Source organism: Rhinopithecus bieti, unplaced genomic scaffold, assembly GCF_001698545.2.
Source record: "Rhinopithecus bieti isolate Rb0 unplaced genomic scaffold, ASM169854v2 scaffold_28055, whole genome shotgun sequence".
Lineage (NCBI taxonomy): Eukaryota > Metazoa > Chordata > Mammalia > Primates > Cercopithecidae > Rhinopithecus > Rhinopithecus bieti.
The window spans coordinates 18,062-32,421 of record NW_016812914.1 but is presented as its reverse complement, the minus strand read 5'-3'; the positions used below and the strand labels follow the sequence as shown (position 1 = coordinate 32,421).

General features: G+C 53.6%; 1 protein-coding gene and 1 pseudogene across 1 annotated transcript in view; one reads left to right on the top strand and one right to left on the bottom strand.

The window, feature by feature from the left end:
* Positions 1–371, top strand: part of NRTN (neurturin) — a 25,146-nt gene extending 24,775 nt beyond the window's left edge. The window contains exon 4 of the mRNA XM_017847140.1: positions 185–371. Within this exon, the coding sequence (XP_017702629.1) occupies positions 185–371 (187 nt within the window). The remainder of the gene's footprint in view (positions 1–184) is intronic.
* Positions 372–3,784: 3,413 nt separating this feature from the next.
* LOC108512094 (galactoside 3(4)-L-fucosyltransferase-like) lies at positions 3,785–13,209 on the bottom strand (annotated as a pseudogene).
* Positions 13,210–14,360: the final 1,151 nt, after the last annotated feature.

Below are 14,360 nucleotides of genomic sequence, written 5' to 3'. Positions count from 1 at the left end.
CGCCCCGGACCCCGGCAAAGCTGGAGGGCACAGATCAGAAACTGCCCCCAGGGAGAATCACCCAGCCATACAGGAGCATCCCTGGCCCCAGGCTCCCAGGGACCTACAGCTACAGCTAGAGACACTCAAGGCGGCTAATCAGCAGGACTTCCAGGGGGCCCTGAGAGCAGGGCTTGGCGGCCAGGCCCAAGCCCGTGGGTGGTCTGCTTGGGAAGCAGTTTCAGGGCTGCCGCTGGCTGGGGTCCCCGCCCACCCCCGCAATCTTCCGACTCTTGAGGTTTGAGGTAGTGGATTCCTCCACCATTTGGGCCGACTCAGCCTGGCCTCCGCAGAGAGGCCGGAGTTTCCAGACGCTGCGGAAGCCCAAGTGACGCTTACTCTGAGCCTCAGTTTCCCCATCCTAGATGGCCTGGCCTCAGAGAGAGGAGTGTTGTTCAGCCCAGGACGCACAGTGAGAAAGCTGACCCTCAGGGGTCTGCCGCCTCAGAAGCTCACACATGCCACTGTGTGCATGTGTATGTGAGTGTTGTCCACCCTCCGGGGCCTCCCGGACCTCGGCCTTCCTGTCTGTCACCCAGATCCAGTGTCCCAGCCACAGGGAATTGGAGCATAAATAAACAGAGAAGCCCCCGCAATTCCCTGGGGCCGCGGTTGTCATCAGCCCATTGGCACACCGGATGAGGGTCTCACACACACAAGCACACTCAGGAGACACAGAGACCACCACCCACAAGGGGTCAGCAGGCAGGACCCATGATCCTACACAGTCACCTTCCACACTCAGAACTGCACACTCAGGAAGGGATATTCCCTCTTTCTTTTTCTTTTCTTGAGACAGTCTCACTCTGTTGCCCAGGCTGGAGTGCAGTGGTGCGATCACGGCTCCCTGCAACCTCTGCCTCCTGGGTTCAAGCGATTCTTGTGCCTCAGCCACCTGGGTAGCTAGGATTGCAGGCACCGGCCACCACACCCAGCTAATTTGTTTTGTTTGAGAGGGATTTCACTCTGTAGCCCAGGCTGGAGTGCAGTGGCGTGATCTCGGCTCACTGCAACCTCCGACTCTCAGGTTCAAGCGATTCTCCTGCCTCAACTTCCCAAGTAGCTGGGATTACAGGCATGCACTACCATGCCCAGCTAATTTTTGTATTTTTAGTAGAGATGGGTTTCACCATGTTGGCCAGGATGGCCTCAATCTCCTGACCTTGTGATCCTCCTGCCTTGGCCTCCCAAAGTGCTGGGATTACAAGCCTGAGCCAGTGTGCCCAGCCCGGCTAATTTGTGTGTGTGTGTGTGTGTGTGTGTGTGTGTGTGTGTGTGTGTGTTTAGTAGGGACTCGGTTTCACCATGTTGGCCAGGCTGGTCTTGAACTCCTGACCTCAGGTGATTCTCCCACCTCAGCCTCCCAAAGTGCTGGGATTACAGGCATGAGCCACCACACCCAGCCTGAGAGGAACACTCTCAAAGTCACTTCTCATTCACAAAAGCACAGAGCATCACTCCTGTGGTCACAGACACACACTCAGGGTGCACACATAGCCCCAGTCACTCACAATCCATTCCATCACATCTGCTGACACACTTACACACATGCACAGCCCTGCAGCAGCCACATAGTGAGAGACCCACATAGACACAGACAGCCCTGCACACTCAGAGAGGGGCCCTTGAACTGTCCCGGATGCAAAGGCGCACTCAAGGGCAAGACACGGTGGCTGACGCCTGTAATCTCAGCCCTTTGGGATGCTGAGGTGGGATAATCACTTGAAGCCAGGAGTTCAAGACATAGTGAGAAACCACTGGACAACATAGCGAGACCCCATCTCTCAAAAAAAAAAAAAAAAAAGAGCTGGGCATAATGGTGCATGCTTGTAGTCCCAGCTACTTGGGAAGCTGAAGTGGGAGAATCACTTGAGCCCAGGAGTTCAAGGTTGCAGTGAACCGTGATCATGACACTGCACTCCAACCTGTCTCTAAAACAATAAATAAAATAAAAAACACTCCCAGGGCATTCATGGTCAGTCTCACGCTTGGAATAATCACACGAATACACATCCCTGTTATATGTAGTCTGCATGACATAAACACAGTCACACCTGCAGCCACACCCACAGTGGTGTGTTCCTAGCAGCCATACGGTGGCAGTCACACTGAGTGTCGTCCCAGCCATGGGCATTTCCATGCTGAAGGTCACCCACATGCCCACCACCTTCTTTCTCAGGGAACCTCTGCCCTTCTCCGTCCTGTCCCTAATAACTCAGCTGATTTATCTGGCCCCACCTGGCACTGTGTCTGGGCAGGGAAGGTCCCCTTGTCCCAGCCAGGCCCTATTTTGACCCCCAGGCGGCTTGGCCCCCACTTCCCACCCACACTGGTCCTTCCTCACCCCACTCTGTCAGAGCCCACCCCCAGGAAGCAGCTGGAGATGTATCTCACAGGGCTCTGACACCTACCGCCAGGGCCATAGAAAGGTCTAGAACAGCGTTTTCTTTTCTTTTCTTTTTTTTTTTTTTGAGACAGAATCTCGCTGTGTCTCTCAGGCTGGAGTGCAGTGGCCGGATCTCAGCTCACTGCAAGCTCTGCCTCCCGGATTCATGCCATTCTCCTGCCTCAGCCTCCCAAGTAGCTGGGACTACAGGTGCCCGCCACCTCGCCCGGCTAGTTTTTTTGTATTTTTTAGTAGAGACGGGGTGTCACCGTGTTAGCCAGGATGGTCTCAATCTCCTGACCTCGTGATCCGCCCGTCTCAGCGTCCCAAAGTGCTGGGATTACAGGCGTGAGCCACCGCGCCCGGCTCCTAGAACAGGGTTTGTCTATCTCTGGACACTTGGAACCAGATTGGTTGTGGTTGTGTTGTGGGAGCATCCTGTGCATCGTAGGGGGTTCGGAGTAACCCGGCCTCTGCCTGCTAGGTGACCTCATCCCCCTTCCTCACTTCGATGGCCAAAAGTGTCTCCAGACCTTGCTGAATGTCCTGGGGGCAGAATCACCCTGGGGAGAGAACCACTATCCAATGAGGAGAACGCATCACCAGCTTTCTTTTCCTTTCTTTTTCTTTTTTTTTTTTTGAGATGGAGTCTTGTTCTTGTCACCCAGGCTGGAGTGCAATGGCGTAATCTGGGCTCATAGCAACCTCCACCTCCTGGGTTCAAGCAAGTCTCCTGCCTCAGCCTCCCAAGTACCTGGGATTACAGGCACCCGCCACCACGGCCGGCTAATTTTTTGTATTTTTAGCAGAGATGGGGTTTCACCATGTTAACGAGGCTGGTCTCAAACTCCTGACCTCATGTGATCCACCTGCCTTGGCTTCCCAAAGTGCTGGGAGTACAGGCGTGAGCCACCACGCCCGGCCCCATCATCGGTTTTCTTTGCAATATTACATCTGGAAACGGTACTGTCATTGTCCCTCTGCAGCCCTCACAAGCAGCTAACAACATCATAAATCAGCCAGAACCATCACTCATGGGTGGGGCCCCAAGGGCGCCAGTTCCCAGGGCCCAGTGCCCTCCAGGGTGAGGTCCCCAGGAGGCGAGGCTCCTAGCAGGTGAGATTCAGTGTGGCAAGGTCTCTGGGAGCAGGTCCCAGCAGGTAAAGTCCCCAACAGCCGAGGTCCCCAGTAGGCAAAGTCCCCAGGAGATGAGGTCCCCAGCAGGCCAGGCTTCTGCAGGGGACACTCCTGGAAGCCAGCATGTGAAATCCCAGGTAAGTGACATGCTTGGCCACCAAAGACTCCAGCAGGTGAGGTCCCAGGAAAGTGAGGACCCAGGTAGGTGAGTCCCCAGGCAGGTGAAGCTGCAATATGGGACCGTCCCAGGCAGGTGAGTCCCCAGGCAGGTGAAGCTTCAGGCAAGAGAGTCCTAAGGTAGATGAGGCCCCACCTCAGCAGGTGAGGCCCCACGAAAATGAGGTTCCCAGCAGCCCAGGCCCCACACCGGCCTCTCAGGTGAACCAAGCCGCTATGCTGCGCACCGTCTGGTACCTGGATTCCTCCTGCAGTTTCCAGCAGGCCTTGCAGAAATCCAGTGCCCAGCTGGAGAAGCGAGGCCGCAGCGTCTCCCGCCAGCGGAAGTAGCTCAGGTACGGGGCATGTCCTTGTCCAGCTCCTTGCACGGTATCGGGCCAGGTCCTTGGGGCTCTGGGAAGTCGTCCACGTGGGATGAAGGCGGTCGGGTGGCAGGAACCTCTCATATTGCTCCTGCGGGGCCCAGCACCACGGGCACGGCCAGGCCTCCAGCGGGCGTTCCTCCACAGCTTCTCGGTGATGTAGTCAGGGGTGGCAAGGGATGTTCTCGAAGCCAGGTAGAACTTGTTACCGGGGCACAGCGTCTCCACATGGTCCCCTGGCAAGGGGCTTGTGGTCATTTTCCGTACACATTCCACCTTGAGATGGCCTGCAGGCTCTGGTAGTAGCGCACCCTGTCGAGTCCGGATTCCCAGTTGGACCACCGCCCAGGCCACCAAGCTCCGGTCTGTTGGGCCGAGAGATTGAGCGGTGGGTGGGGCCAGGGCTGGCCGGACCACGGCTCCAGCCAGCGTTAGGGCGTCGAAGATGTCGGAGCGCTGCGGTAGGACCATGGTTGAGATTTACTGCTTGGTGCGGTTTCGCCCCCCGCGGTCCCCCCCTGCCCAGGCCCACCAATGGTGAGATTGAAGTATCGTCCAGGGCTTGCAGGTGCCAGCAGTGGCTTGGGGACTCCATGCTGAACCAGATCCAGCGCTGCCCCTGCCGCCTCGGGGAGCCGTGGGAGCTGGGGCAACTAGGGTTGTACCAGTTGACATTTCCCGGTGGTGCACGGATGACCGCGCTTCCTGCCTGTGGGTACACTTGCGGTCGGCAGTAATATGGCAGCTCGGCCGTGCAGGCACCATCTCCTGAACAGCGGGACATGAGCCACGGGGGTGTGGGAAAGGGCCACGTCCACAGCAGGATCAGGAGAGGGGGGCGGGTGGGAGTGGTGTCCTGTCGGGAGGACCCACTGGGAGCCTGGGTGACAGGTTCCACTGCCATGAGCCCTGGCCTAGGGGACCCAGTGGCATCGTCTCGGGACACACGCAGGTAGGAGAAGAAACACACAGCCACCAGCAGCTGAAACAGCAGCCCGGCCAGACAGCGGCGCCACGACCATTGTGGCTTGATCGGGCCCAGGGGATCCATGGGTCAGAGTAGCTGGGAAGAGAGGAGAGAGGAGTGAGGGTCATTGATGACAATCCCCTGCTTACCAAAGCTCCCGGCCATGAGTCCTGAGAGGAGCTGCTATTCCTGTTTCACAGGTGAGAAAACTGAGACTAAGTGACTCACAGCAAAAATCAGCACAGCTTGTGTTTGAACAAAGGGAGCTTGGCCCAGAGTCCACTTCCTCCCACCCATTAGACAACAGGCCCTCTCTATATGGGTAAGGGTCCCTGGGGAAGGCGGGAGAGGCCCCAAGGGCCCTCAGGTCCCATCTTGATCCTGTCCTTTCCTGGTGTGTCCCCAGACTCTTCCCCAATCTGGAGAAGACACAGCCGATCATAAATGCCCCCAGGTGCCCCCGAGTCGAGGCTTGAACCCATGACTCTACTAGGGGAGGGCACAATGGGATTGGGTTTTGGAGGTGATATAAGAGCTCACCAGGTAGAGTAGAGCTGTGGGAAAGGGTGCTTCTGGCAGAGGAAACCACCATTGCCAAGGCCTAGTGGGGAGAGACCCCTGAGCAGTTTGCAGAGAAAGCAAAGGAAGTACCCAGGGCTGCCAGTTTCAAGTTCATATTAGGTTAGTGCAAAAGTAATTGCTGTTTTTACCATTGAAAGTAATGGCAGCCAGGTGCGGTGGCTCGTGCCTGTAATCCCAGCACTTTGGGAGGCCGAGGCGGGCAGATCATGAGGTCACGAGTTCAAGACCTGCCTGGCCAACATGGTGAAACCCCATCTCTACTAAAAATACAAAAATCAGCCGGGTGCAGCGGTGCACACCTGTATTCCCAGCTACTCGGGAGGCTGAGGCAGGAGAATCATTTGAACCTGGGAGGTGGAGGTTGCAGGGAGCCAAGTTCACACCACCACACTCCAGCCTGGGAGACAGAACGAGACTCCGTCTCAGAAAAAAAAAAAAAAAAAAGAAAGAAAAGAAAAGAAATATTCACTTGGGGTTACATTCAACAAGCACTCAGGACCGGGTGCTTTGGCTCACGCCTGTATGCCCAGCACTTTGGAAGGCAGAGGAGGGTGGATAACTTGACGTAAAGAGTTCAAGAGCAAGGCCAGGTGCGGTGGCTCATTCCTGTAATCCCGGCACTTTGGGAGGCAGAGGCAGGCGGATCACGAGGTCAGGAGATCAAGACCACCCTGGCCAACATGGTGAAGCCCTGTCTCTACTACAGATACAAAAATTAGCTGGGCATGGTGGCGTGTGCCTGTAATCCCAGCAAATCGGGAGACTGAGGCAGGAGAATCGCTTGAACCAGGACCCGGGAGGCAGAGGTTGCCGTGAGCTGAGATCGCACCACTGCACTCCAGCCTGAGCTAGAGAGCGAGACTCCATCTCAACAAAAAAAAAAGAAAAAAAAGAGTTCGAGACCAGTGTGGCCAACTTGGAGAAACCATATGTCTACTAAAAATACAAACATTAGCTGGCCACGGTGGCACATGTCTGTAGTCCCAGCTACTCGGGAGGCAGAGACATGAGCATCACTTGAACCTGGGAAGCAGAGGTTGCAGTGAGCCAAGATGACACCGCTGCACTCCAACCTGGGTGACAGAGCAAGACCCTGTCTCAAAAAGAAAAAAAAAAAGGGAATAGAAATATTCACTCGGAGGTTCTTTCAAAAAGCACTCAAAGGTTACCCCTCTGGTAGGCTGAGGCTGGGGGGGAGGTGGGGACAGATGGGAGGGAGAATAGGCAGGCGTGGGGACTCAGGGGCTGACCAGGAAGGCAATGTGGCCACCCCTAGACATGGGGACTCCCCAGGAGAGAAGCAGGCTTTGGTGGAACATGCTGAGCCTGGCCTTTCCTGGAGATACCCAGCAGGGGCTGGCCCCAGGGGGCTGGAGGGAGGCAGGGGGAGGGCCCCCGGAGTGTGGGCACTGGGTCTGGGAAGCCCGAGAAAGAGAAACCTTCAGGCCGGGCATGGTGGCTCACACCTGTAATCCCAGCACTTTGGGAGGTCAAGGCGGGTGGACTGCTTGAAGACAGGAGTTTGAGACCAGCCTGACCAACATGGTGAAACCCCGTCTCTACTGAAAATACAAAAATTAGCCAGGTGTGGTGGTGCGTGTGCCTGTATTCTCAGCTACTTGGGAGGCTGGGCCGTGAGAATCGCTCGAACTCGGGAGGCGGAGATAGTGAGCCGCCTGGATCGCACCACTGCACTCCAGCAGCCTGGGCAGCAGAGCAAGACGCTGTCTCAAAAAACAAACAAACAAAACTGGGGTGGGGGGAACCTTCAAAGAGACGGTGCTGTGGAGGAGGTGGCGGGAAACCGGGGCCACCTTTTTTCATGGATGGGGTGAGACTCGGAGGCTGGGAGGGACCCTTGGACAATGACAAGGACCTGTGGCCACTCTCTCGACGCTGCAGCATCTGACACCTTCTGGGAGACGCTAGAGGGACTCAGGGATCTGGAGACGGGCCTTTCTTCTAAAAGGAGGATGCACTGGCTCCTGTCTGGATGCCCGTGACACTGCAGAGCCAGAGGCAAAAGGGGACTGTGTCCGTGAACCTCAACAGAGCCCGGCCACTGAACCTCAGCTTTGATGTTCTCAAGGTCTGGCCAATCTCATTCCATTGCTAGGTCCTTCCCGCCCCCATACGCTGTCACAGAGTCCTCCAGATCCCAGATCCTGGCCTCGGGAACAGAAATCCAAGACCCCAGCCCTGCCCCCTCTCTGTTCCTTGCAGCTCTACAGCTGTCCATTCTACAGATGAGGAAACTAAGGCTCAGAGAGACACCTATGTGTCCTGTTGAGTACACACAACTAGAACCATTTTGATCCAGACCCCAAAGTCTCCCCGCCTTAATGTCACCCCAAACTCCTCTAGGACTTTGCAGGTGGAGCTCACGTCTCCAGATTAACCTTGCCCCACAAAACCTTCTGTGATGATGGGCCGGGCTTGGTGGCTCACACCTGTAATCCCAGTACTTTGGGAGGCTGAGGTGGGTGGATCACCCGAGGTCAGGAGTTCAAGACCAGCCTGGCCAACATGTCTCTACTAAAAATATAAAAATTAGCTGGGCGTGGTGGCGGGAGGCTGTAATACCAGTTATTCGGGAAGCTGAGACAGGAGAATTGCTTAAACCCAGGAGGCAGAGGTTGCAGTGAGCCGAGATTCCACCATTACACTCCAGCCTGAGTGACGAGAGGGAAACTCCGTCTCAACAACAACAAAAAAGCAACTTTCTATGATGACAGAAATGTTCTCTATATGCAGCATCAAAATTGGCGGCCAATGAGCCCTTCAAAAGTGACCATGGTGTCGGAGAAACAGAATGGTTAATGCTAATTTTTTTTGTTTTTTTTTTTTTCATACGGAGCCTTGCTCTGTTGCCCAGACTGGAGTGCAGTGGCGTGATCTTGGCTGACTGCAACTTCTGCCTCCTGGGATGAAGTGATTCTCGTGCCTCAGCCTCTCGAGTAGCTGGGACTACAGGTGTACACCATCATGCCTGGCTAGTTTTTGTATTTTTAGTAGAGATGGAGTTTCACTATGTTGGCCAGGCTGGTCTTGAACTCCTGACCTCAGGTGATCCACCTGCCTCGCCTCAGCTTCCCAAAGTGCTGGGATTACAGGTGTGAGCCACTGCGCCTGGTCTGGTTAATGTTAATTTTCTTTCTTTCTTTTTTTTTTTTTTTGAGACGGAGTCTCGCTCTGTCGCCCAGGCTGGAGTGCAGTGGCCGGATCTCAGCTCACTGCAAGCTCCGCCTCCCGGGTTCACGCCATTCTCCTGCCCTCAGCCTCCCGAGTAGCTGGGACTACAGGTGCCCGCCACCTTGCCTGGCTAGTTTTTTATATTTTTTAGGAGAGACAAGGTTTCACCATGTTAGCCAGGATGGTCTCTATCTCCTGACCTTGTCATCCGCCCATCTCGGCCTCCCAAAGTGCTGGGATTACAGGCGGGAGCCACCACGCCCGGCCCAATGCTAACTTAAACTTAAAAACAGATACTGCGAGACCATCCTGGCTAACATGGTGAAACGCTGTCTCTACTAAAAATACAAAAAATTAGCCAGGCATGGCGGCGGGCGCCTGTAGTCCCAGATACTCGGGAGGTTGAGGCAGGAGAATGGTGTGAACCCTGGAGGTGGAGTTTGCAGTGAGTGGAGATCATGCCACTGCACTCCAGCCTGGGCAACAGATGAAGACTCCATCTCATAACAAAAACAAAAACAAACAAACAAACAAAAAACAGATACTGCAATGGGCCATGATTGCGCCACTGCACTCCAGCCTGGATAGCAGAGTTCAAAAACAAGAAAACAAAACAAAACAGGCCGGGCGCAGTGGCTCACGCCTGTAATCCCAGCACTTTGGGAGGCCCAGGCGGGCAGACTACCTGATGTCAGGAGTTCGAGACCAGCCTGCCCAACATGGTGAAACCCCGTCTCTACTAAAAATACAAAAAAATTAGCCTGGCGTGGTGGCGGGCATCTGTAATGCCAGCTACTCGGGAGGCTGAGGCAGGAGAATCACTTGAACCTGGGAGATGGAGGTTGCAATGAGCCGAGATACCACCACTGGACTCCAGCCTGGGTGACAGAGTGAAATCCCTCTGCAAAAAATAAATAAAAAAATAGGCCCGGGCCGATGGCTCAAGCCTGGTAATCCCAGCCACTTGGGAGGGCCGAGATGGTGGGATCACGAGGTCCAGGAGATTGAGGGACCATCCTGGGGCTGAACACAGTGGATAAACCCCGTCCTACTAAAAATACAAAAAAACTAACCGGCGAAATTGGCGGGCGCCTGTAGTTGCCCAGCATTACTTCAGGAGGCTGAGGGCAGGAGAATGCGTAAACCCGGGAGGCGGAGCTTGCATGTGAAGCTGAGATCCGGCCACTGCAACTCCCAGGCCTGGGTGACAGAGCGAGGACCTCCGGTCTCAAAATAAATAATTAATTAATAATAAAAACATAAATAAATACAATAAATAAAAACAAACATAAACTTTTAATATGTTACACAACAAACATAAAATTAAAATAAAAAAGCCAAAACAAAAAATTTAAATATTTTACACCTTCAATGATACTTACAATTAATTGGACCTATTGGGTTAAATTAAGAATATTATACAAATCCACCGGTGTCCCTTCCTCATTTTTTAAATATATTTACTAGAACAATATTATTTATACAACTTTGTTATATTTCAATGAACAGGGGTGCTGGTCTATGAATTGCTTTAAGGAATTGGAAACTTGCAGTCAGGTAATCCACATTTCAAAATGCACTGGGACTGGGCCATGGTGGCTCACGGCCTGTAAGCCAGCCCAGCACCCTTGGAGGCTGAGGCAGGTGGATCACTTGATATTTAAGGAGTTTGAGGAACATCCTGGGCCAACATGGTGAAAACCCCATCTCTACGTTAAAAAATACGAAAAAATTAGGGCTGGGTGTGGTGGCCACGCGTCCTTGTAATCCCAAGGCTACTGGAGGTGAGGGCAGGAGGGAATTGCTTAACCTGGAGGGAGTGGGTGAGCCGAGGATCGCGTCACGCACTCAGCCTGGGCAACCAAGCCCAGACCCATCTCAAAAAAAAAAAAAAAAAAAAGATAATAATTAAAACAAAACAAAACCCAACAACATAATTTGGGTAACTTTCCACTATTGATCTAAACCTTGCCAACTCTAAACTGAGTGGGATGGGGCCATGGGGGCCACGCCTTTATAGGCACTTGGGAGGCTGAGGTGAGCGGATCACCCGTAGGTCAGGAGTTAGAGGGGACCCAGGCCTGGCCAACATGGTGAAAACCCCATTCTCCTACTAAAAACACAAAATTAGGCCGGTGTATGGGTTGTGGGCAATCTGTAATTTCAAGCTACTTGGGAGCCCTTTAGTGCAGTATTGTTGAAAACCTGGGAGGCAGAGGTTGCGTAGGCGAATGCACCATTGTACTTCGGCCTGGTTGGATAGAGCGGAAAACCTCCATTCTCAAAAACAAAATAAGGCTGGGCGCGGTGGCTTAGCCTGTAATCCCAGCACTTTGGGAGGGCCGAGACGGCGGGATCCAACGAGTCAGGAGATCGAGACCATCCTGCAACCACAGGTTGAAAACCCCGTTCTCTACTAAAAAATACAAAAAAAAAACCTAGCCGGGCGGATGGCGGGCGGCCCTGTTAAGTCCCAGGGCTACTCGGGAGCTGGAGCGGGAGGGAGAAAGGCGTAAACCCGGGATGGCAGGAGACTTGCAGTGGAGGCTTGAGGATCCGGGCCACTGCCACTCCAAGCCCTGGGCGGGACAAAGCGAGGGATCTTGTCTCAAAAAAAAAAAAAAAAGATAAAAATAAATAAATAAATTAGCTTGGGCCATGGGCATGGTGGATCACGCCTGTAATCCCAGCACTTTGGGAGGTCGAGGTGGGCGGATCACGAGGTCAGGAGATCAAGACCATCCTGGCTAACAGTGAAACCCCGTCTCTACTAAAAAATACAAAAAATTAGCCCGGTGTCACCAGTGGCAGATGCCTGTAGTCTCAGCTACTCTGGAGGCTGAGGCAGGAGAACAGCGTGAACCCAGGAGGTGGAGCTTACAGTGAGCTGAGATCGTGCCACTGCACTCCAGCCTAGGTGACAGAGCGAGACTCCATCTCAAAAATAAATAAATAAATAAATGAACTGAGTTGGTCTAAACCTCACGGTGCATAGTGGAGCTCCAGGCATGGTGACCTAGGTGTGATGAGAAGGGATTGATATCACAAGTGCATGCCAGAGTTCTAGAAAAAGACTCAAGAGACAGCCCTCCAGGGACAGTCAAAACCAGGACTGGGAGGGAGGTTGAATTTTTTTTTTTTTTTTTTTTTTTGAGACGGAGTCTCGCTCTGTCGCCCAGGCTGGAGTGCAGTGGCCGGATCTCTGCTCACTGCAAGCTCTGCCTCCTGGGTTTACGCCATTCTCCTGCCTCAGCCTCCCAAGTAGCTGGGACTACAGGCACCTGCCACCTCGCCTGGCTAGTTTTTTTGTATTTTTTAGTAGAGACGGGGTTTCACCATGTTAGCCAGGATGGTCTCGATCTCCTGACCTCGTGATCCGCCCGTCTCAGCCTCCCAAAGTGCTGGGATTACAGGCTTAAGCCACTGCGCCTGGCTGGGAGGTTGAATTTTAACCAACTATTCCTTTGTGCTGTTGGGTTCTTGGGCTGCCAGGGAAAGGTTTATGTTTACAGACACATTTAGTATTAATATAATATCATGTGGGCCCTGGGTTTATGGCGACCCCTTCCTAGGAGACAATGAAGTCTTCGCCAGTGATCTTTAGGAGGGAAAACGGGGAACGGGAGTCCAGGAGAGAGATCTCACCCAAAGAACTTTCCCTGGAAAATGATTGACCCTTGCCACAAAGATCAGGATGCAAAAAAACAAAGTCAGAAAGCCAACTGCATCCTAAGTCCTCTCTTCCCACTGGGAGTGGCAGAGGCAGAGAAAATCCAGGGCCGGGAAGGATGAAGGGGCCTGATGGTGTCAGGGGGCACGGGATTCTACTGCAGAGTTCTGCAAGAGAGACAGACAGACGCCCGCTTCCTCCTGGGGTTTGGCAAATCAGCCAGACCTCCCATATCCTCAGCCCACCTCGGTGCAGCCAGAAAGATCCCTGCCTGCGACTAGGGGCTGCTGGCCAAATGCCAGGCCACTGCACGACCTACAGACCCTCCCCCAGGGATCTTGTGCCAGTCCACCCACACTCTGAATTACAGCAGATTAGGATTGAGGCCGAGGAGAGGAGGCTCGGAGCCAGGAGGCCTTTCCCTGGGAGGTTTCCCACGCGATCCAGGTTGAGGGTGAAAGTGGGACAAGAGGCCTTACCTCGGGGGCCAGTGTGCAGGGGCCCCTAGAGCTGAGAGGCTGCAGAACGAGTATCAGCTGGATTCCCAGGACGTGGAAGAGGCCACACCAGGGAGGAGAAGGAAGGAGGAAATGTACCTGGAGCTGAAGCCAGGCCCTTCCTGTTTTGTTTAATTTAATTTAATTTAGGAGAGCTAAATAATTAAACATGAGGCCAAAATACATAAGAAAGTGGCAGTCTTTTATTGCAAATATGCGCACAGTCTCGGGCGAGGTTCTCTGGTCCTCAGGTGTGGGGGCCAGGGAAGTCGCGCCGGTGCTCTCGGGTGAGGTTCTCCGGTCCACAAGTAAGAGGGGCCGAAGAAGGCACACCGGCTCCTGCCGGCGGCGGACTTTTATGCATTGGTACTGGAACGGGGAGGGCAGTGGGCATGATAAGAGCGTGGTAGGGGTGTCTCCATAGGCGTGGCCGGGTAAGTTTCGATCTCTTCGGATTGACGTCACCTGGCGCGTGTTCGGTTGATCTGCATCTTCCTGGGCACGGGCTGCATTTTCCTGCACATGGGAAAGTTGGTGAGGAAGAACCCGGAAGCAACATGGATTGTGCCTTCTTGTTCACCTTCCTCCATCTTGTCCTTTCTCCCTCACCCAAACAGTCCAACCTCTTACTGATTATAAGATTTTAGGGTGCCGTGGTCTGTCTGGCTGCTTCCTGCTGTTAAGGGGCGTAGTTAGGGTCTGAGGTTGGCAGTTGGGTGTAGGGATGCAGGAGCATTTGGTTGAAGGTGACTCGGGTGATCTCCTGGACCCTGGCTCGGAGAAATTTTATTAGAATGGGAGCAAGACATAACATAAGGCAGAGGATTAGTATGGGAATTAGGAATGGAAGCATCTGCTGTACTACAGGCAGCAGCCATACCGGTGGTCCGGGGGTTAAGGGGGCGTTAAATTGTTGAAGCTCCTTTTTGATATTGTTTAATGTTTGGACGTTGGTGTCAACCAGGCCTGATTCATTTATGTAGTAGCAACACTCCTGTCCTAGGAAGAAGCATGTTCCTTCTTTTATAGCAGTAAGATCTAATGCCCGTCTATTTTGTGCTGCTACCTGGGCCACTGAGGTGATTTGACGTTGTAAAGAGGCTAAGCTTTCAGCTGAAGCCTCTATGGCTGCCTGAACCTGAGTGGAGAGGGTCTGTGTGGATTGAATCGAGTGGGTGACCTGTTCCAAGTCCTGAGGCTACTAGGGACGATGCTAGGGAAACCCTGATAATTAAGGGAAGAAAAACGGCCCGTTGGCTGGGCGCGGTGGCTCAAGCCTGTAATCCCAGCACTTTGGGAGGCCGAGACGGGCGGATCACGAGGTCAGGAGATCAAGACCATCCTGGCTAAC